Genomic DNA, 24,188 nt, shown 5'->3' with positions numbered 1-24,188 from the left:
CAGTTCGCAAGAGATTAAGTAAAACGGAACTTGAATTGAGAGAAATTGCCAAATAGACTTGAAATCTGAAAAACATTGGCTTCAATTCTGTTATAGCCCTTTCATACCTATAAAGCAGAAAACAATATTTAAACAAACAAAACTGCTTGAAATAGCCGCGCGTGAACAAAACTTTCCGTCTTTTCGCTGCGCTCTCAACAATTGATCACCAATAGAATAATCTTTTCCACTTGATTCAATCCCTGCATCAAATTTACTCCTGAGAATTATTGATTAAAAGAGGCACTTCTAAAGTACTCCTTTTCGAGACGTAAACGAAAAGAGGAGCGCTATGATAGCTGGCTGAGGAGATGAAGGTGGATGGCTATTAAGCAAAAAGGAAAACTTTGCAGATGCCATTGGAAAAAAATATGTTGTCACTACTGGAGTAGGATCATATCAAAAGTCAGAGTAAAGTTGAAATTTAAGATCAAAAAGACTATCTAAAGTCTGTATTTTAAATTGCTTAAAATATGCTTAAAAATTGTCTCGGATTTACTCTGGTTATGTTCTGAAAAAGACTTGGTGTTAACTCGCGACAGCAAATTTTTTGCTTCAGTATAATGAAAACTTTTCGTTCGTTAAATACCACAAGATGAAGGATTCTAACAGGGCATTTCAGAAATAGGTCTGTTCCTTTTTCTAATAATGCACGAAACAGACACAAAATGCGTTTTTTATTGGATTGCTCGATCTAGATAGACAGGTTGTATATTTCCAAGTTGCATCCTGAACAAAAGTTTCCTAACTAATATTGCTTGAAATATCATGCGCAAAATTGTTTTTAAAAAAATGAAAGCAAGTTGGAAATATAATTGATCTATAATGGCAGCCTAAGTCGATGCGTCATTAAAAATATCATTGACTCACAACACGTGAGGAGGAATCCATTACTAGGATGTGCTCAGTTACATAGTTTCAAAACAGTTGTTGCTCACAGTTGTTAATAGTGAATCATGACATCATTTGTGTTTTGTTTATCAAAGCCAATGTTCTAAAGGTAAAACTATAACAAACTAAATTGCTGAATGCGGCATTTTGGATATTACACCAGGCCTCTAATAATAGGTGGATTGCTTTGTTGTTAGTCAGTCCTAAAAAGATTGACAAACCTGGCTTTGCGTCTTTCGACTCTAAAAGTGACCAACAGTTAATGCATAGATATACGAACAGTAAATATTGATATAAGGCGAGACGAAACACGCTGTAGTTCATCTTTGTTGACTGTTGAAGGGTACCAAGAACGGAATTTTCAATACAATTTTGCCGTACAACCCCCCCCCCCCCCCCCCCCCCCGTATTCTCTCCCGTCTATTGCGAAGTTTTTCGTTCTTCTTTTTGTGATGTATTTAGAAACAGATCTTACCTATTCAGAGCGATCATTGAACTTTCAAACTAGAGCTTCTTTACTCGAACTCTTTTTTACCAAATTTACTAACTTGACGGTGCACAAAACTCATCTACTGTGCTTTTATATACAATTTTTAATCAGATAAGAAACAAATTAATTTCAAATAAAAACATGCGTACCATCTTCCCTCGTTCGAGCGCAAATCATGTTACTGTAGGGTCCAGGTCCCACATGAGTTTTGGCTCTGATTTGAAAACAGTACTGGGTGAACTTGTCCAATTTTTGAATCCTGGCAATTTGAGTTTGTAGAGGAGACCCACTATGACGGAATGTGGTGGTTATGTAGTTAGGGTCCGGGGCTGTTGTTTTGTCATGGAAGAGAGAGTGGGGGTCATTGTAGCTGGTGTTGTAGCGGAGGTCGTACCCTATTATTCTACCATTTCGGTTGTTTTGAGCCGGCGTCTGAAACAAAAATTAAACTTTCTATTGATTTATCTAATTCATCTGGAGTTCCTAAAATTTTAATTCGCTGTTTAAGAATTTTTGCTTTGAGAACATTCATAACATAAGAACATTTTAATTCTGTTGACATAGACATTGGCAATATGCTTACATTTTAATTAATTTTTTTGCATAATAAGCACTCATTTAATGTTAATTTCTTTTAATATTAAAATACTAAGTGCCGAGCCCCAGATATTTATAAGAAGCAATAAGTAATTTTAAGTAGATCAATCTTGTTCAGTAAATTTGCTGTTCAAAGTATTAAGTTAGATACAAAACTGACCTTCCAAGTAACATTGACTGCAGTTGAGGAGAGAACTTGAATGTAGAAGTCAAGAGGAGGGCCATCCGGTGCTAGAAAAGGATTTTAACATCATAATCGTTAATAACCCGAAATTTTTCAAAAATCGAAACTATGTACATGGTCTCAGATAAATTAATCGAAGTTAAATTCAACACATTTATTTAATAAAAAATCATAAAAAAATTTTAAATAGTCATTTCAGTTGTTTTGTTATAATATTTGAAACTCTTGTTCTCAATTTTTGATGCAATTGCAGTCTTAAGTATCACCCATACAGTTTTGCGTAAAGAAACAACTACCATACCTGCTTCTTTCGTAGAGAACTTGACAATTCGAGATGGTTCAGAAGAGCCCTGTGCCGTCTCGGATATTATATGAAACTCGTATTCCGTAGCTGGAGATAGATTTTCCACTTTTAGTTCGCTCTCATTTGGGTCAATCAAAAGTTCTTTGTAATTGGTGTCTGAAATCAAATGGTAAATGCAGTTTTGCAAAATGCTAAACGACCAAAAACGGCCAAAACAAAGTTACAAATTGATCAACAGCCATTTACTCAGGATTTCACATCCTAAGTCTAAAATATCCCAAGTCTCAACTACTGACTATGTAATTTTGATTAATGACGTAATCTAAATTTCTTAATATTATATTTTTTGCTGTGGTCCCGATGGAAGTTAAATATCGAAGATAGATAAACACCCCGAAGATTTTTTATTTCTTTTTGTTAATCATTTTACTTTAAAATCTAACAATCATAACGTTCATTTTCAAGTTAATCTGAATCTTTCTATAGTAAATTGAGTCTTTTTTGGGAGCACTTATTCTGAAGTATTCAACTTGGTCACAATAGACAGCCAGGTCATTTATAGGCAATAAGGATCTTTTCAACAATTGCCCCCCCTTTTGCAAAAGGGGGGGCTATTCTTGAATAGAATTTAAGCGAGCTATTTATTAACCAATCAGAGACGACTAATAACTTTCCACGCATGCACATACTATTAAATTGAATAGAATAAAATACACCGTGGTATAGCAATTAGCCGAACCGGAATACAAAGCGAAAAGAATTTCCGACTGGCGGGTCGGTGGGCGCGCTTCGCGGCTTCGCCGCGATAACCGACCCGCGATTTCCGGATTACATCCCACAGCGCATGAGAGGCATGGCCATGAACAGCGGTCCGCAATTGCGCTTAAACTAATATTCGGCTATCTAAAGTGTAGGCCAAGTAATATTGTGGTAAAGTATAGCACAAAAGGGGAGGCGATTCTCTACTAGGTACCAAAGGGGGGGGCAATTGTTGAAAAGATCCGGCAATAATTAGGATTATCAATTCAAAAAGCTGATACCAATGTTTAAATTTTAGATCGGTCAAGCTCCATTTCGACTAGGAAACTCAACTCGACTTGTTCGTGAACTCTATAATTACTTCATGAATTTGATAGATAATATTGCATCCATTTTCAATCCCTCTGCTTATTGGGTGACCAAAAAAGTGCATTTTTGTCCAAATCGTACGGTGCTTGTCCACTCTCATTAAAATGAGTTCAATCACAAAATTTGAAATTTTCATTGGTTGTACTGCGTTAAATTACAGTTTTTAAAATTTTGAGTCCAATATTTTGTGCGAGTTAAATCAAAATTGATAAAGACCAAATTTAATGAATCATAAAACCTTATTTTCAATGTCTGTGATTCTTCAATTTGTTAGGTTGATTCTGAGATATCGTTAGATTGTGAACTAGCGTTTTAAATGATGAAATTCTCACCATATAAATAGCATCTTCTTAGACAATAATTTCTGATACCGATTTTCGCTTGTTTTAAAAGTTTGCACAAAAGTTCTAAAACATCTTTTAAAGTCCGCCATTTGTTTCTATAGTAAATTTTTATTGTTACAAATTTCATTCAACAAAAATTAATATTTCGTTTGTCCTCTAACAATCAACGCATATGTAGTTAAATACGATACGTAATTTTTTTCGTCTGGTCGAAAAATATTTCAGGATCTTAAGAAAATATTAGAATATACGCAATGGAGATTGGCTTGAATAACCAGAAAAATGAGTCCGGAATAAGTTCAGTTAACCCAAAACTAACAGGTTAGAAACTAAATGAATGTGAAGACATGGCAACACAGTGGTCATTAATGAGTGCTAGATGTTGCCGAGCTGCCAAAAGCGTAGAAATTGTAACCATCGCCCTAAAAGACATTTATATGGACATTCCAAAGAACTGAAAATTTATATATAGACCTGAAATTTCTCCGGAAAAAAGATGCGATGGCCACTAAAAATAACAATAATAAATTGTTTCCAGAGATCAAAGAAAGAAATGTAAGTATGTATATTTACATCGAGACAAAATAGCTATCACTCTGGGATAGCACTATTAGGCTCTGGAAACCTGTTTTCAAATGTCTAAAGCGGAAAAAATAGACAGTGGTTGTTGCTGATAAGAAAAACAGGAGTAATTACAGCTGTCAACGAACACAGAATTAAACAATTTTGATGAAAAAATTTGGTCTCTTATATAGTAAACTTAGTAACTCACAATTGTAGTTATCAATGAACTTCTAACAAAAATTTTAACTCAATGTTTTGATTTGATACTAAGGTCATTTACAAAATTTGGAACATACAACAGTAAGCAGTTTACCACCTGCCTGATTTTAGGTCCGAGAGAAAAATTGTTATTTTTGTTTTTGAGTAAACAGAGTTTCTGATATTTCATTCATCCATTCGTGATTTTAAGAATCTCATCTTTGGAGATCGAGTTTTCTATGAATGAAACTGAGTTTTTGCATTGTATTATTTATGAAGCTCTGATACATTTAAAAATTGTTGATACGGATTCACATTTCCGTTAAAAGTCAAGTTTTTTTTGATTCTGATCATGTCTGATATTGTTTGTTGCTGACTTCTTTCACAATTTGCGTAAATTGCACTCTATTTTTAAAATAAGATGTCTGTAATTCTAGAACAGCCCCCTCAATCCGTAATTCCAGCATTCTTTCAACAAAATTTGATGGTCAACAGTGCCCAACTCTTTTTTAAGGTCAAAGATTGTGCATGTTGTTTCTACAGTATTGTTTTTCCAGTTTGATCTCAAGTTTTTTTCTCAATAGCAGAAAACTGTTTTTCTAACCGTCTACTGGTTTGTAGTTCAGTCGGTAGCCAATCAGTGGTGAATTTCCATCAAAGGGTTGTTCCCACGTGAACGATACTGAGTTGCTTTTAAGCTGGGAGTATTTCAGGTTTCTAGGGCTGTCTGGCATTTCTATAAAAAGAGAAAAAATATGTTTCATTCGTCGCAATTAATTGGCTGTTGCCATATCTATGTTTATTTTTTTTTCTGTGGTCTTACCAAGGACAACGAGAGAAACGTTGAATGTAGATTTGCCGTACATATTAGAGGCCTCACAGTAATATGTGGCTGTGTCAACACGCTTACTGTTCATCACCTGAAATAATAAGATATATACATTCTAATACTACTATTTGATGCCATTCCATTTCACCCAAACTGTTCAGGGCAAAACCTTTTAAGGGGTTTTCAACTAAAATCTTTTTGGATAAAATTGCAAAATTAGGCATACGCGGGGTTTGGAGTAAGGGTTTTTGGGATGAAAATTCTGCTGGGTTAAATGACGCAAGGGTGAAAAGATATAATATTGAAATAAGGGGGCTAAAATGAACCTGGGCGAAAACAAGAGGAACCTCATATAAAGAAATAAATACAACTGATAAAGCAGTTACCGTTAAATGAGAAACAGTTGACGATACTGGTTCCGAAATGCCAATCATCTCCCTTGAAAACCTTCCCATATCCTCTTCAGACAACATTTGACCTTGTGTGACCTTCTGACCTGCAGTTTGGACTATTTTGCCCTCTGTGAGAAGAGCATGCAGGGAAGGGTTGAATGACCCCCATCTGACACTCATTGGTTTATCTCCAAACACTTCGCACGTGAGTACAACTGATGACCCCAGAGTGACTGACAATTCGCCCTTGGAGGGTCCAAAATAGGGTGGAACTAAAATAACGCGTTTTTATCGATCATAATCACCATTAATTACTGACATCACTATCGAAAATAAATTTTTAAACGATTCTAATAGTTTCTGAACATAGCGACAATATTAAATCAAAAGTCACTAATGAAAAAAAAGTTTCAAACACTTAAGTTTTGAAATGTTAGGTTTTCTCTAGATATAACCACCAAAACAATGAATAAATTGATAATTAAATTAAACTGAAAATAGAGTGACAAAAATTAAAAATTTAGCAAAAAATACACATTTTTTTACCATAGTAATAAAACTATTGCATATTTGTAATAGCTGTTTGCATTCGAAATATGTAAATTGAGAAAATGTTAGCAGAATTTTAACTAACTGTTGACGGTCAAAGTGACACTCTTGCTGATGTCACTTCCAATTCCATTCGACGCTTGACACATGTACACGCCTTGCAATTCAACATCAGCTTCGTAAATGATCAGTGAGCCATTGGATGCTGACACTACATACTCGTCCACGGACCTATTACGTAACATCACTTCACTGTTACGTAACTCACTCTCTGGCTCTTCAGTGACGAAATCTGTGTCGTCTCTGATCTCAATGTACTCCAGTCCACGCCCTGATGATTCACCAATTTGTCGCATCCATTTTATTTTAGGCGCCGGATTTCCAACTGCAACGCAAGGGATCTCAATTCGCTTCCCGAGAACAACCTGGCTATTTTTGGGCTCGTTTTGGAACCTCGGAGGCTCTAGCACCGAGAGGTATCCAGTATACGAAGCTGAACCGACAGAATTGACAGCAGTACATGTATAATTACCCGATTGATAAGAGGCCAGAGAGTTAAAACTTATAATGCTCATTGCGCTTGCGGATAGCAATTTAATATCGTATTTGTTATTTGTGTCAATCAGTTGCCCGTTCCTATACCACGAGATCTGAATCGGAGGATCACCCACGCTTGCTACGCATGTAGCCGAGAACCGCTGCCCTGCAGTTCGCTTACCCAGATCGAGGGGTGATATTTCGGGCGCAAACGCTACAGATACTGAAACCGTGGTAGAGGCTGTTCCAAGCATCGGAGTTTGAGGAACCGAAACTGAAGGATCAGTCTGGGCGGGTTCGGCTCGACATTCATATTGTCCAGCGTCTTCCTGGGTGACAGAATTGATTTCTAGTGTACCATTTTGATGAACTAGTTGACGATGGTTGAAGGGTAATTTCTGGTTGCGATAGTACCTAAAACAAAACACGCATGTACTCAATTTCTAATGGCAACCATGCTAATATTTGTTTCATTCTAAAGATTTAAAGTTAGTAAAACATATGAATCAATATGAAGTTGGTAAAAACTCAATTCTTGGTGACGCGCATGAGGCTTTGAAGAAATGTTAAAACACTCACATGCACATTTTAAAATGCCGAAAGTCTGCAGTGCCACAAGTTAAAATGCCAGAAGTTGCTACTTAGCCAGAAGTTGACTTCCGTTGACTTTCGTCATTTTAAAACGTGTGCGTTTCGTGTTTTAAGCATGGTTAAGTGACTCTGCAGAAGTCACTTCGAAATTCTGACTTAATAAGAAGTTCTCAGTGACTTCAAGCTGAGTCACTTAACCATTACATGACATGTTTACATGTCTAAATATGGTGCTATTATGGTAACGCTATTTTGGACGCGTATTATGAACATACCATCGCTTTGATGTTTCATCGTAGAATGATGAATTGTGTTTGCAAACCCTTGTAAACCAAAAGAACATTTATGCTTGAAAGTGTCATTTTTTACAGGAAAACAAATTTAAAAATGCTCAGATGACGTCTGAGACCATTTGGTATCTCTGGCATCTCTTGGTAAACTAAGGATGAATATACAATACCGACCATGTGATCTGTTTGATTGGGTAGCCAGCCACAAAGCAGTGAAGAAGTAATTGTCTTTTGGCCACAGCTATTTTGTTGTCCATTTCCTCTATTAAAGGCCCTCCTGAAACCCAAAATTGAATACTGGATCCTTGTATCACTATGCCAGTAATGCTTAACGTTAAAAAAGTGAGAACGATATTTCATGATCACCTCACCTGAAAAAAAATGTCCTGATAGTACTAACAATAGAAAATTGACACATTAGAATTATTTGTGTTCAATATGATACTTAGATCATGTTTCAGGGCTGTGACATCAAATTTACAGTTTTGTTTTTGAGGTAACATAAAGTTTAGAATTGTGGAATTTGAAAAGTTGGTTTCGGCGGAACAGCTTAGGGCACAAGGTTAAAAATGAACCCTTTTTCTATGTGTCCAAAATGTCTCTCGAAACATGTAACGATTAAACCTGAGCCTCTACTATAATAGAATTAATAATAATAATAATAATTTGTTTTCATTTTGTATATACAAACAAAATAAATTAATATACATACACTTTTACATATACAATTTACACTTTTGATGCAGCTTAGTTGGGAGAACACTATTGAACTATCGAGGATTTGTTTTTAAGTGTCTCAAATGTAGGTGGAAGAATTGACTATTGGTAACATGATAATCTCACCAACCAAAAAGTGATCTCAATAATTCGTGATCAGTTGTTTCAAATCTTAATATATACATTATTGATCCTTTAAATTAAATTTGTCTCTTTGCTGGTCACTGATCCCAATTTGGCCACAATTCCTCTATGACCGTTGTGAAGCCATTTAACGGGGTCATACATTGTTCATACATTTTTATAGCACTTTATCCTCCCACGCTTTTCCACACAGCACGCTTTCCGTCAAGTTATCAGACTATGAAAAACAGGGACTTCGCCATACAATGTTGCGCTGTGAGTGAATTAAATAAAAGTAGCTGAACAAAATGCAATAATTTCCTAATTTTCTACAGAGCTTGCAGATGATTTAGCAAAAATGCGTTAAGAGTTTTCACCTGCCTTCAATTTATTGCATAATTGAACAAATTTGAGTTACCGCTGGACAAAAGACCCCTTATAAATATTTCATGTTATTTGCAACTGCCCGTTATAGCCTCGAAAAATCACCCTTACAGCGCTCTATACATCTTTTGAAATGCTACCGAACGAAACAAATTAGCTCATTCTTTGCTCAAATGAAGAATATATTGGCAACAGTCATAAATTATGAATCACAATATGATTGACAGATGAGAAGGTGAAATGTGTTAAAAATTTAAAAAGTGCGAACCATTTTGTCAAAAAGTGAAACCAAAACGGATTCTAACCACGCACGTTTTAAATGATTAATGATTAAACCAAATATGGAACCAAAAGTTGAAATTACAATTAAAACGATTTAACAGCGGAGGTGGTATGTCAAATTGGCGAAAGTTTAGATAGCCGACAATGGTGAAATGCGTCACGAAGCTGAAACAACATGCCCTGAAAATGTCATTACTAATGAAACTTAATTTGTTTCGATTTTATTGATTTATAGCAAGTCTTTTCAAAACCAAAAACCAAGAAAACAAAACCAAGCCCCGACAGGCATGGCTAAACACACTAATCCATTGTTGAAGAAAAGCTCAGTTTATTTTGACTAACAAATTAGAAACGATACAAAATGAATACAAAGGTCAGTCGATCAAATTGTCACATTTTTTGTGACAAGAAAAACATAGTTGGCTACCTGATCATTCGGCTCGAGTCCAAATGGTTTCTAGGAATGAGAATCATACAAAAGAATGAGGAATAACATTACAAGAAGAAAAAGACATTGGAACAGAGAAAAAAAAACTTAGCCAATGAACATACAAAAATGAACATACATCTTAGAAAATACAAAAAACAGCCTCACGACGAAAACAAACCTAACATTTTGTAACGTCAACTGCTGGAAACAATTTAGAAAAAGATGTGATTCAAGCTTAAGCTGTAAATTTATCTATACTGATAATGTTGTTGATAATGTTGATATTTGTTCCGACCCTCTTGAGGGGGGAGGAACTATATACTCAACTGGGTTTTTTTTTGTTCCGTGAATTTTCGCCGCTCGATATATTCATCGTAGAGAGTTGAGACTGGTATCATTAGAAGCTCGTCCAGCGTAGAATATGGAATTAAAAAGATTTTTTTATTTTTCGTTTGCTACAGGGAGTTATCGAGGTTTAATCTTCTGAGAAAAGAAGAGTGAATTCACGTTGTTTTTATTCACATTTTCCGGAATTTTTGCCTAAATTTTCGTCAATTTTGCTAAAATTTGTTATAATTTTTAAGAATAGTGTCGTTGATTTGATTTTTGAAGACGTACAAGCATTGTTGATTGTTTTGATTTAATTTTTTTGGTCAAAAAATCTGGATAAACATTTCAAAATTTAGCCTTTTTCATCGAAAACAGCACGAAATAAGCTAATTTAGTCCACTTTGATGAAATTTGCCGACAGGACAACCCCAAACAACACTCATACAATCTTTGTAGTCTCAGAGGGGGGCTATTTCTACTTCAGAGTCCGCTGAGAAAACTTTGCCGTTTTCTGCTAACTTTACTAGTTGATTATCAAAAATGCAGATTTTAATTTGAGTTTTCAACTAACAAATTATCTATATCTACAACATTCGAAAAATCAATTTTTCCTAACGGACAATAAGTATTAGCAGGGCTAGTTTTGGGCCATTCTTGGACTGTTACAATCCAAAAAAAATCGGGTTGTAATCAGTCGGTCTTTTTTTTTTAAAAAAAAAGACTTTTTTTTTAATAATAAAGAACAGAACTTATCAAATCAAAGCTCAGAAGTGATAGGTCCAACCAATTCGCTTGCTAAGCAGCTCCAAGCTAAAGCATTTAGTTTTTTAATTGAAAGCTTATGGTCGTTTCTTTTTTAAAAAATAACTGACTTTACAATAAATAATGGCTTTAATAACTTTTCCTCTATTTTTTTCTTAATTTGTTCAACTTCCAGCTTAGTGTCAGCAAAGAAAGACTGCTTCTTCTTTCTACTGATTTAACATTTATTCTCGGTTGCAGTTTTAAGCCTGAAGTTATTGTTTTCTGGCTTTGATACTACAAGATTTCAGGTTTTTGTTTGTTTTGATATTTGCCAGTTTTTCACGTTTTCTAATTTTGTCACATTATCACATTATTGACGGTTCTCATGTCACTTTATTAGCATTCAGAATAAGGCACAACTGAACATATTAAAATCCTGAAATATATACATAATCGTTTTAACGGCCTCGACGCCTCTTTCTTGAAAAAATCAATTGATTTTTTTAATTTTGTCTCTAACTGTCATTTATACTTTGTCGTTTCGGTCGTATGAAATTTCCTGTATAGTGATGGCTTTCATTGGTTTTTCAAGGAAGAATAGAAGAACCGATATTCTGATATTAGTAGATAGCTGATGGCTTTCACGACTTTGAAAACAATCGTTTTCCAAAATTTAGAAAAACTTTTTAACTTCGCTATTTTGTTCTTTTTATGTTTCTTTTTGTTACCTAATCTCGTTAGTTAATTACAGGTCAAATATTGCATTATGGGTGTCAAGGGAATAAGAGGGATTGGTGTCCCAAAATCTTTTAAAGAATTTGTTATGACCTTACTGGCTTCGACACCGGTTTTTCACAAAACAAAAGTAAATTAATGTGATTTTTGTCATAATTGACGTTCTTTTTGTAGATGCAAGAAATATTCTGGATAATTACAGGTCTCGAGGGCTTCGTTGTTATGAATAAATGACCCTATTTAAATAGCTCTTTTTGTAATTAATGCCTTTCATGACATTAAATGTAATTTTGTTTCGAAATTTTATTTGTTCTTTGGTGTTCTTTTTAGCCGCTTTAAAAAATGAATAAGGACAGGTCCTAATAACCTTCTATAGAAGCAGTGGTAATCGTAAATTTGTGGTAATATTAATTGATTCCTAATGGTATTTCTTACTTTGAAGTTAACTGTTTCAAAACAATAAGTTAATTTTTTTAATTTACTGTTTTTGTTCTTTTTTGTATAATTGTTACCAAACCTTTTTATGGACTGGTCGCATATGTTTTCTGGTGGTTTATAAGTTATTTTTGTTTAGTTTTAGGTTTATCTGACGGTATGTTGACTTTGTTATTAAATTTAGTTTTTAAGAGGGACATAAATTTTTTGATGTAATTAATGTTTGTTGTTGTTGTTGTTTGATTTTGCTGTTCGTCTTGACTCGCTTTCTTAATATTGACATATTACAGCAATCTAATGCATCAATTTTTACTCCACTGAGTTATTTGCTTTGGAGGCTATCTTATCGTTCATACAGAATTTTTTGAAAAAGACTTGGGCTTTTTTGGGAATCGCAAAAAAAATTATTTGGGTTCTTCTATCTGTTCCTCATTTGGTAGACAATTATGCCAAAATTGTGGATGGGCGGGGTCGGAACCTTATGTGCCATCACACATTACCGAGCCGCCTGGTTATCTTCTAAATTTCAATGAACGATTAAATTTTGTTAATCATTTGAAGTGAAATAAATCTTTTTATATAATTAAGATACTGCATCACTTCGCACGCTCTAAAATCGCCCGATTTTTCACATCTCTTTTTTCTTTTGGACCATAAATGCGACCAATACTGCTAAATTTTTGCCCCTTTTTCGTCTACTAAATAATTTCATGTTAATCTGAGATTATTATTCTCTCAAATTTCTTCTGAGCTAAAACAGCATGAATCTGTAAGGTGTCATAACTCGTTTTGCGTCTTTGGGGCTGTTGCGTTCATTTGTTTTTGTCCTTATTCCTACTAACAGACAATTCCATAGTTAGACAACCCAAGTTTTAAAAACGAATAAGCAATTTGACTGTTCATTTTTTAAATCTTATTTTGGGAGAAATACTAGGAAATGAATTAAATTTGTCTAATCGTGTTTAAATAAATATTATCACGAACCAATCATGAACGCAGATATCAATCAAATCCCTTTTTTCATCTAAATCTTGGATTAATCTCCCCATTCATTATATTTTGGCATTAACTAAAAAACTAACCAAAAACAAAGCGCGAAATTAAAAAAATCTTAACGACTCAAATTAATGCACAAATAAATATTTTGTCACAATTTGATACACGCAATAAGTACCCTAGTCGAGAGAGGATGTTAATCTTGCAAGGTCTAGGATAGGAACGTTTTTTTTTGTTACTAAAATATGATAGGATTGGACTTCCGCGGCTTTTTAGGCGCTTTTTTTGTTTAGGATAGGTTGAGGAGGGAAAAAAATCTGCAAAATATGCTGTTAATCTTGCAAGATCTTGCAAGAGGATGTTAATCTTGCAAGAAAATCTTGCAAAAAATTGTTAATCTTGCAAGAAAATCTTGCAAGATTATGCATAATCTTGCAAGATCTTGCAAGATTCTTGCAAGATTAACATCCTAAATCGACTAGGGTAACCAGAATCACAAAAACAAATTAGTGCAGGTAAAAAATGTCAATATTTCATAAAAATTTGTTAGAGGTAATAGTCGTTGATTGAAATTTTGTCTAGGTATTTTCAACAAGCAAAAAGACAATAAGAAATACGTCAACAGTTTTGCATTACAAGAATTGTTATTGTTGTTGTTTATTTGTCAGATATCTAAATAAAATTTATGAAATCGGTGGCTGGTACCTCTGTATTGTTCACTTTTTGGAATTATGGAAGTCTAAATTGAGTAAAAATTGGTATGTAATTCTAATTGTGGAACTGAATAGTTTCAAAAGTTCTAAAACTTAACTTACTATTTATTATACTGCAATCTTGATTTTGAAAACGACAAAAATTCATTTGTAGCACTTTATTCAATCTCAGTACCAAAAAATGTGTTAGGCATTTATTTGTACGTGAAATAAAAAAATCTTTTTCCTACTTTTTAATATTAACACAAGACATCAAGGAAAAAATTAAAGCTATTATAAAATTTAAGAATCCTCCCTACTACAGTTGGGTTTTCATCGCTTTTCCAAATCATTTGCTAGGTGCTTACGTAAAAAATGGTGAATTGTTCTTTTTGAAGACGGATCATTTAATCTAAAATTATATTTTTCATTAATCTGTAATGTATATATCTAAACATAGTCACCAGGAAACAATTCTTTAAAATGTTTTTGTCATTTTTTTGATAAATAAATTGGCCACATCACCTATAGCTTAGGCCAATTACCTTTTTTGCCAGGGATGACCAACTCATAGCATGATCAAATGTAACTACTGAAAGTCATGCTATGAAAAAGAACTTAAATTGTTCATATCTGAATAAAAATCACATCACACATACAGTGCGAAACGAGAGTATAATCACATTAACGTCGTGATCATCACGTGAAAAAGAGAGGAACGACAATTACTGGCTTTCAGTCACACATCGACTGCATATTTTGATAAACGTGTTAATTAATAATTAAAGTGACGTCAAGTAATTATCTAAATTGGATCCCCGTTGTCAAAAAACAACAGGAATTGTATCACCGGCGCGGCTGTGCAGCTAATATTCACCTTTGTTTAAGAAATGAGATTTTACATATGTCTGTCATGACAAAAGTCAACCTGCAGCGTCTTTCGGAGAGAAACAATAGAACAATGGCTATTTGAAAGTTGATGGTTATTTTCAAAACAAGTGTCCAATTACTCAAAGTTTTGATTAGTCTAAAAGACTTATAATCAAAAGTTGCGTTTTTATACCACAAAAATGTAAAAGACAGCAGAACTTCGAGGTACGAAAAGTGCCAAAACAATAGTTAACAAGCAAATTATTTTCGAAACGTTTTCATATTTGTCGTGAAAGCTGACAAACAAAAATGATAAATAGTTCTTACGCCTCCTACTCAAAATTCGCCAAAATAAAACTGACCTTTGACGAAAACTTTCTCCGTGTATTCATCTTGGCCGGCCTTGTTGGACGCCTTGCACGTGTAAAATGCACTATCTGTCAAATGCACTTTCGGAAATGTGATCGCACTTTTCACGCTGTAAGCTGACATTGTAATAGTCCTAAAGTTCATCTTATCCGAATTAGATGGACTGTTGTCCTTAGCCGAACTGGATGATGAATAATCAGTTAAGAAATCATAGTTGGTAGGGTAGATTGGTTTGAAATTTTTGAACCAATTTACAGTTGGTAGAGGACTTCCAAAAGCAGTGCATTCCAGCGTCACTTGAGATCTGGGACTTGCAATTTTGGCCCCGAACACACCTGTTATTTCGGCTTTCATCTCTATAACAAAATCAACATTTTCTTCCTAAATTCAAGGATGCCTATTTTCGAATATTTGAAAAAGTCTACCCTTTTCAGATATTTCTATCAATTTTTTTTTAATTTTTTAAATTTTTAAAAAAAATTACCCATTATAATTCATCAGCAGTTTTGGGGAAATGCCCATTAAATTTTCATATTTGAGCTGACGAAAAACAAAAGTTTGAACGTGAATGTATAGAAAGAGCTCAAATCATTGAAAAATGAGAACTATGAGTTTGATTATAAATAGGCCCGAGTGAGTATCCACTTTTGAACACCCACATTCTAAGCAAAAAATAAGGAGCAGAAAAGTATTCCCTCCATTTCAGCGCTGGTTTCACTAAAATTACATTTCCGACAAGTGAATTTACTTACATAACCGCAGCAGCAACGAAAAGTTTGGCTAAACATTGATAAAAGGCCTTCTCATAACCACCATGTTTTTTGTCATATTTAGTCTTGAAAGGTTCAAGAAAATTTGTATGTTACGAGAGTATACCTCTGAGAACAACTTGAATCCTGCCTCCCGCCGACTTCCCACTGGTACTGTGTGCGAAGCACTGATATATTCCCAAGTCTTCTATTTGAACATTGGGAATCCTCAAATGACTAAGGTTGTCTGAAGTTCTGGGGATGTGTTGAACTAGAGTGGCATCACGGTACCATTTGAACTCCAGTAGCTTCGTACCATTTATTGTGCAGTTGAGCACTAGTGGCTTGTTCAACTCCGCCTCCAGAACGTGGCTCGACTGGCTAGTTAGTTTGAGTGGATCTGTTGTAAAAACAGAGCAGTTGTTTTTGGTAGAATAGAACACAAATTCTAAGTTGAACTTTGGCTTTATGTTGATCGAAGCAATTGCAAGCGTTAACCAGATCACAAACAGGCGCGTCTCAAAAATATCCCAACTTATGGAACTTGTTACACAAATCCATAAAATTTAAAAATTGACTGAATTTAGTATTTAATATATGAAATGGATAGTTTTAATAACATCAGTTTCGCAAACAGTTATTTCTCTTCCAGTTTTTTGTTTTAAACAAAATTTATTAGAAAATTGGGATCTTTTACGTTTGTGCGCTCCCTCCCCCCCCCCTCCCCCCCCCCCCCCCCAGCTTAGATGGTGCATATTATTTGGACCTACCCAGGAGCACACGTGCAATATTTTTACATAATGATTTACCATGTAATGAAACGTGCTCTGTATGTAATTGAGGGGGGGGGGGGGGGGGGGTTGAGCGTAACGTACTGGGGGCACAAACGGAAAAGATCCGGAAATTGACATTTCAACTATTCCTACCTTCAACGTTGACTATATACTGCATTGAATCTGATCCCAGTTCATTTTCCATACTACACGTGTAGGTCCCATTATCCTTCACCCGGGCACTTTGGATCACCAGGATATCTGAGGTTGCATCCAAGGTGCGGCCACCATGGTTCCAAGTGAAGGAAACGGGGAGGGAACTTCGGACGAAGCACACTAGCTTAACATAGTCACCAACTCGTGCGTTCATTGTTCGGATGGCGAGAGTAAGGTCAGATTCGTAACTTTTAGGAGCTTGCTCTACCACAGCTGAAGTGCAAAGATCAAAGGTTCTCTATGTTAAATTTGTAATAATTCATAATTAATTGCAAATGCAATTCCGATAAAGGCATGATTTACTTTTTGAAGATTTAAAGGCATGATGATGATGACTTTTTTTATTGACTTTTAAAAATCTTTGCAACAAAACATTTTATTGAATTGACGAGATCTTAGTTAATCTTCCTCTCATCATTTACAAAGCATTTGAGTTCAAACGATCAAACAGTATTGCAATCTGAGTCTGCAGAATATCGTTGACGTCACTTTCTACAGCTCTAAAATATATAAAATGTTCACACGTACGTTTACACACAATGTTCTAACCCATTTCCTCAGTTTGAGTAAATTGTCTACCAAGTTCAAAATTATATTGATATCTTAGAAAACAAATAAATTCAATGTCATTAAAAACAATAGCTATCAAGTGAAAGTTGTAAATAGGTTAATAGAGACTTTCATAAGAAGCCACCATTGAAACGAATCATTACTCAGAAAATGTCCTGCGAATACAAAAAAAAACATTTAAAAAAGCAAAAAAATGAAAATATAATTAAAATTTGAAAGAAATATGTCAAAGCCATAAAAATGTGAATTATTTGTGATAAAATTTATATATAATTATCTGGGCCTCCCCTGAACACCAATGGGAATCGTCTTCAATTTGTTATTGCGACAAGAGACCAAAAAAGAGCCACAAACATAGTCAAGTATACAAAAACCACAAAAAATTTATTGAAAACTCGTAGTATCAAAGTCTTAAAAACCATTAGTTGAAAAAAATAAGCATTGAACGGATTCACTTTTGTTTTTGAAATTGGATGGGTCTTTCATTAATAGAACCTAGCTAAAAATTGACAAAAAATAATAAAGAAAGGGTGATAAAATTCAAATTTTCTGTTTTTTTTTAAAAAAAAACCAGATGTATGCAAACTCATAACCGCCATTAGTTATCAACTCAAAGAATCAGATACTTCCACTAGTTCTAAAGAACTCAGTAGAATCGTATAAAAACGCTTTCTCGGAGCCAGTTAAACTATGTGCATTTCTCCGAAACCATAATATTTCTTCGTAGGGTCTTGTTTGAACGTAAATGAAGTCTCTCACTAATTGCTGCACGTCTATTAAAAACGCGTACTCGTGCCAAATTTTAAAGCAATATTTAATTTGGCTGAAAAATTGATTTAAATGAGCGAAAAGTCAAACAAAATTTTAATTCCACAACACTTTCTTAGAAAGTGGAAGTAAAAATAGCCTCACCCAAGTAAACGAAGTTTATGTCAGCGGTTTTTAATTCTGTGTTCTCGGCATGTTTGAACAAGTGGTTTAAAAGAATCTCATTTGGTGCTATTTTTCTTGTAAAAAAAGATTTTTCAAAAATTTCTGCAATATTTTAGTCAAAAATTGTTTGATGGAATTTTGGGCAAAAAAGGAAAATGTGAAGTAACCTCGGAAAACCCAAAATTCAGAGTATCTTTAATTTAATACTCTACGTACGATTCACGGGCTTTCTAATTATACCACTCGCGACTCTTTACGAGATATATATCGATCGGCCAAAATTGACTGAACAACAAAAAACAGAGTTGAGCATATAGTTCCTTCCACCCACCCACCCACCCACTCACCCTCCCACCCACCTCCCAACTAACCATGTATTTGGAGTCGAGCAGCAGGGCTGTACTTGTTGACCTTTGTGATCCTATGCACTGCGTGGCACTTGAACCTCTGCATGTTGTCATGCTGAGTCACGTGACGAATGTAGAGCTGTCCCGAAGAGGTGAACTCATATCGCCCACCTACAATGAAACTCGGTTATCCCAAAGAATTTTTAAATTATCCCATGCAATTTTTAAAAAAGTAGACAGCTCATTGAGTGTCTGAAGTTTCTGAACTGAAATATTGGTTTGACATACCTGTATTACACAGTATTAAGTAGGCACGTTCAAATTAATTTTGCTTCTCTATTGTTTTTCGAAAAGTTTTTTTCGGAACTGTTTCCTTTTCCCCAGTAGAATTTAATTGTCTTTAAAAGAAGTCTTAACACCTCTATAATGGGATGTATTACCTTTAGAGAATAACCCGCCACCTATTATCAGGATATGCATACTATTATTAGTATAAAAAGGCATTGGTTTGTTCACGCATGGTTACGAACAGGAAAATTTTGTTCACGGGGAGAAAGAACAGTTGCCATATTTTGTTAGCTGAAACGGTTGTCACATTAGGTTGTTGCATGATTTGCATCTATTAACATTGTGTGATCACTTTAAGAAAGAATTCAACCGGATCCAACCAAGTTATGCTATAGTTACTTGTCCCAACATACAATTATAAACTAGAGGCAATCATAAAACCAGTGAGATAAAATTTAATGATGATGGCTAATGGCGACACGTGAAAAGAACAAAAAGATATGAACACCACCAAACAAAACAATTCCTCGCTCAAGCGTCAACTAAAAGATGTGAAGATACTATTAACTATTTCGCAACATACCCTCATATGTCTCAAGACGAAGGTCTAGGAAAAGAAGAATCTTCAGAAAGAATCGAAAGAATAGGATTCATCTTGAAAGATGAGCAGAAATGTCCGTACAGTAACTTCATTTTAGAAACGGCTAAGGTAATTCAAAGTGATAATTGGAGCCTTATCAAAGCTTCGTAAGAAGCAATATCTTTCACCGCATTAGGTTAATTGTCATACGTTTGTAAAAATTCAAGATGAAAATCTACTCGGTTGCGGACTTTCGTCAAACGATTAAATAATGAAAAAAATAATCCAGAAGAGAGCTATTTGAATAATAATTGAAAGACAATTTGACTTTAAAAAATGACAGAACTCTGATCCAAGAAAGATTGGTTTTCGTAGACCATAACGCGTAGAAAAAGTTCAAAAACGGTGATTTAAGCGAGTCTAAAACAACAGAGACCTCTTGGATGGAGAAAATGTATATAATCTAATCCTCTTTTTTGGATAATAGAAGACTTTAGGCAGTTTGATGACAAAAATCAACTTTAAAAATCTAAAACTAAAAGCTCTTTTCTAAATTCTAGAGTTGTTTTTGCAAGTAATTCTTCTTAATTTATCAGAACTAACCATTTCAGTATTTTCAAAACCGCGGAGACATAAAAATCAGCTTTATGGAAGGAACACCAAGTCAACCAAACTCATTGTCGAAAAGATGATTATCGAAAACTAAAGAGAAGTAAAGTACGTTTTTTATTTTAAATCCATTCATTATAGAGAAGATATTTTGAAATAATCTCTTCTAGCGTAATGCAATACGAAAGAAATTGAGAAAGAGAGTTTTTGGATCGCCGTGTTAAAAAACTTAGCATAAATTTTCGTAATTTTTTGTTTGAAAATTAGAAGAAAATTATTTTTCACTTCGCTGTAAAAATTACTTGTCAAAAAAAAACTTTGAGGAGAAGATTTTTTTCTGTGTCGGTGCTCGTATTTGTGTGGTCGACTTTTTGTGTCTGCGTGCGCGCGTGTGTGTGTGTTTGTGAGTGTGTGTGTGTGTGAGCGTGTGCGCGTTCACAAACTTGTGTCGGTGTATGTTTGATTGTGCGTTTGTGTCATGTGGGTAGTATGTGGTATATGTGTATAGGAAATTAAACCAAATTAGCCCTCTATTGGAGTTGAAAAAAATTTTGTTAGCAGTTTTCAGGTATCTCATTTGGGCAAATTCACTCAAAGTGGGCTAAAATGCATTTTGGCTCCATTTTTCATGAATCGGCCTGAAATTTGATAAATTTAACAAAAGATTAGCAAAAAAACGAATGAAACCATTCAGCAACCCACCTCTTCTATAAATTTAAAATCGATAACACTATAGATAAATCCTTTGAAAAAACGAAATTCAGAAAATTTTATTTAATATATTTTACGCTGAACGGGATTTTTAATGATACCAGTCAGAACTCTCTGCCATGAATGTATCGGTCGGCTAAATTTGACTGACCAAAAAAACCCATTTGAGTATACAGTCCCCCCTACAAATGAAGTGGGGTCAGAACCAGAATACATCAATATTTTTCACGATCTTTAATTGACCGTAAATAGTTCTACTCTACTATGGAGGAGCAATCTAACTTAACATTTTATTTCGAAATTTTATCAAACTCGGAATAATAATTTAGGCATTTTCCGTTATAACTTTTCCAGGTATAAAATTTTTCCTGGTATCGCAATTCCGATGAGATAATGTAAACTTTTTAATCATCGGACTTTCCTTTCGTGTCAGATCACGACTCGGGTAGTAAAATGCTACAGTTTTACGGTTTATGGCTGCAGAAATACGCAATATGTGCTCATTTAGAGACTAATCAATCGCTCTAAGAAAGAAAAATCTAATTATCTAAAATCTAAGTAAACGCATCCAATTGCAACTTTTTCCGCCAAAATTTGAAATCCTTTAAGAAAACAGGAAATGGTTCTATGGGATATATATGATAACAATTTATAGCATCAGATCTTAACAGCTGGTGATACAAAACACGTGTTGCAATCAGTAGGGGTCAATTCACTACTAGAAAGAACAGATCAGTCAGAAGTCAGAGGGTCAATAGATTAAGAGGTCAATTATGGGTAATGGGGATGGGAAGGCGGGGAGTTGGAATCAGCTATGTCAATATACCTGCAGACCACATATGCAACCAGCGGCCTAACAAAAGGTCAAACGAGGTCAAGGTCACTTCATAAACAGAATTGTTAGATTTGTACGAAACAAAAAGGCAGAACCTTTTTGTTTTTTTTTCATTTCTAAAAAAAGTTCCTTTTTTTCATTTCTATATTTAGTCAAAAAAATTAAAGGTAAAAAGCCTAAGTTAAGAAAATCTTAACTTGGATCAATCGTGGTTAACTAAATAAATATGTTCAGAATTTAAACTGCTTCTCCTCAATCAGAGGCCCAAAATAAACAGTGCTTTAGATCTCTCCCTTTCTTTCGGTACTTTAATCAGATCTGAATTTTTATCAATCATTGTGCGAGACAAGAAGTTAGGTAGGAAACTATGTTTTAAAAAACTGAATATGTTAGCAGCCTGAAACTATCAATGAACTAATCCACTAATTCGTGTTTTAAAAAATTGGTATATATTTTAATTGCTAGTGTAACAGCCCTACCCCATTATTATTCCTTAGGCAGTATAATGTTCCAGCTATTAATCTATTAATCTTATAGCGCCTTTCCGCTCAAGCTTTGTTTTACTTTCGTGCCACTGGACCATAGTGTATTTATTATTGATAACACAATTTGGCACGCAATTTATTTAGCTTTTGCGTGTTTCAAGAGCTAATTGAGAATTTGTTCCGTTGGCCATGTTCCTTCGCCCAAACGACACTTGATACTTTTCTGCTTACAATCCAGTTAGTTGAGCTTTTTCTCAACAAGCTTTTATAAATAACCTATTCAGTTTAATTCAATATTCTGAAAACTTACTTTGTCGATTTTCCAAAGAAAAAGATAGAGCACAGAAAACAAGGTAAGATCAATTAAATTGAAGTTGTTAATTTCAACAAAAAAAAAAACTAAAACAACCCAATTTCGAATCCCGCATTCGCAATTCAAACGTTCGTTTTTTTTTAATACCTACCGGGTTGTTATATTGGTGACAGGAGTGGGATTTTTTTTTCCAAAATAAGCTATCCTGCAATTTTCAGGAACATCTGCTTTTTCTTTACCTTCTTTTCAAAAAAAAAAAAAAAAAAAGAGAAAAATAACTCAAATATTCGGTCGTTTTTGTGATCTGCTTGACAGATAACGGTTGTTCTTTTTCTTAGATGAGCAATAATTGCCTTTAACTTTAGAACGCTTTGACAAATAGGTACTGATTTCAGAGGCTTCTCAAGCGTTATCCGATTTATCGGAAAATAGACGCTCCTTGCTTCCGCAGCTTCTACATTCCCAGTGTTTGTAGGTCCCACGTAGTAAGACTAAGGGGCTTAGCAAGGGAGGTTTCGGCGGCTGCTACGGCAACCTCAACGATACATAACTTAAGACGAGAGACCTGAAATCCTAAGTTAAAAAAAGTCTCTGCGTTCTTTTCTGTTATCTCTTAGAGGCCAGCTTTTTCTGGTCCCCACAATTTTGAACAACCGATATCTGACTTGCCGGTCCAATCGCAAGGTTGGAACTTTGTGCAGCATTTTTTTATTTCCATGTAATTAATAACAAATGGCTGACGCAGCTCTGGAAGCTAAACTTCTTCTACCGGAGCCTTTTAACGGAACAAGTGATATTCAGGCCTATATAACACAATTCGAACTCTTGAGTTCGTTACAAAATTGGCTAAAAAAAGCATTCAATAGTGATGGAACTCCGCAACACGACAGCGCTGGTCAACAGGTTTACATTGATAAGCGTCATACTATTTTTCCCTTGCGCTTACGAGGCAGTGCTATCGAATTTTATCAGTCATTAGATGACGCAACAAAAAATGATTATTCAGAGCTTAAAAAGCAATTTTTGCGCCAATATCAGGAACCTCCTGAATTTTTTCGGTCATCCCTTGCAAAACGTATTCAAGGCGAGTCCGAAAAAGTAAGTGAATTTTTAGCTGAGCTCAAACTTCTAGCTAATAAGGCTTATCCCCAAGACACGCAGGCAATCAGAGACCATATTGTGCTTCAATCTTTCATTGATGGCCTTCACAATATTCATGTAAGGGTAGAGTTAAGAAAGAACAAGCCGGCTGACATTAACGCGGCCTTAGAATCAGCACTCCACTTCGACGCAATTTACCGTCTTGAAGCAAATGCAAATGAGACTGCGCCTTCATCTACTTCTGTGAGTTCCATTGAAGCACTTTCGCGTAAAGTTGATAAACTCATGGCCGGACAAGTTAGTTACCAACCACGTTCTCGTCCGATGAACAAAAAATCGGGTCGCAGGAGCAACTCTCCTTACAGATTGTCTCCGTTTAACAAACGCAAGTCACCTACTTTCTCTCGTAGCCCATCGCAACACGGAGAACGTCGTCAATCTTCCTCTCCGCGAAAAACGTTTCTTGACAATTCACACAGTCGTTCAATCAGTAATGAAAGAAAAGTCAGGTTCACCGGACCAACTATTTGTTATGGTTGTAATCGTAAAGGTCATACTAAAAATAATTGCAAAAATTGTTGGAACTGTGGTTCTTCTCAACATCAGCGACGTAATTGCCCAGAGTCAAAACCATACTCTAACCG

The 24,188-nt window shown here is 34.8% G+C and overlaps 1 protein-coding gene across 18 annotated transcripts in view; it reads right to left on the bottom strand.

Annotated features, from left to right (window-relative positions):
• The window catches only part of LOC142344696 (cell adhesion molecule DSCAM-like), a 117,733-nt gene that overhangs the window by 71,972 nt on the left and 21,573 nt on the right, over nt 1-24,188 (bottom strand). For 13 of the 18 annotated variants that reach the window (XM_075396542.1, XM_075396541.1, XM_075396546.1 and 10 more), the window contains 15 exons: nt 21,637-21,663; nt 18,647-18,793; nt 16,710-16,985; nt 15,911-16,183; nt 15,028-15,390; nt 8,102-8,204; nt 7,913-7,960; nt 6,595-7,460; nt 5,955-6,232; nt 5,563-5,659; nt 5,344-5,475; nt 2,503-2,661; nt 2,178-2,248; nt 1,570-1,852; nt 1,152-1,172 (listed from right to left, as the gene is read on the bottom strand). In XM_075396542.1, the coding sequence (XP_075252657.1) occupies nt 1,152-1,172; nt 1,570-1,852; nt 2,178-2,248; nt 2,503-2,661; nt 5,344-5,475; nt 5,563-5,659; nt 5,955-6,232; nt 6,595-7,460; nt 7,913-7,960; nt 8,102-8,204; nt 15,028-15,390; nt 15,911-16,183; nt 16,710-16,985; nt 18,647-18,793; nt 21,637-21,663 (3,144 nt within the window). Of the gene's footprint in view, nt 1-1,151; nt 1,173-1,569; nt 1,853-2,177; nt 2,249-2,502; nt 2,662-5,343; nt 5,476-5,562; nt 5,660-5,954; nt 6,233-6,594; nt 7,461-7,912; nt 7,961-8,101; nt 8,205-15,027; nt 15,391-15,910; nt 16,184-16,709; nt 16,986-18,646; nt 18,794-19,493; nt 19,518-21,636; nt 21,664-24,188 lie in introns of all 18 variants that reach the window. The other 5 variants (XM_075396551.1, XM_075396561.1, XM_075396545.1 and 2 more) reach the window with 4 other exon arrangements.

This window comes from Convolutriloba macropyga, chromosome 8, assembly GCF_964194025.1.
Source record: "Convolutriloba macropyga chromosome 8, txConMacr16.3, whole genome shotgun sequence".
NCBI classification, from domain to species: domain Eukaryota; kingdom Metazoa; phylum Xenacoelomorpha; order Acoela; family Convolutidae; genus Convolutriloba; species Convolutriloba macropyga.
This window is presented reverse-complemented; position numbering and strand designations above follow the sequence as displayed.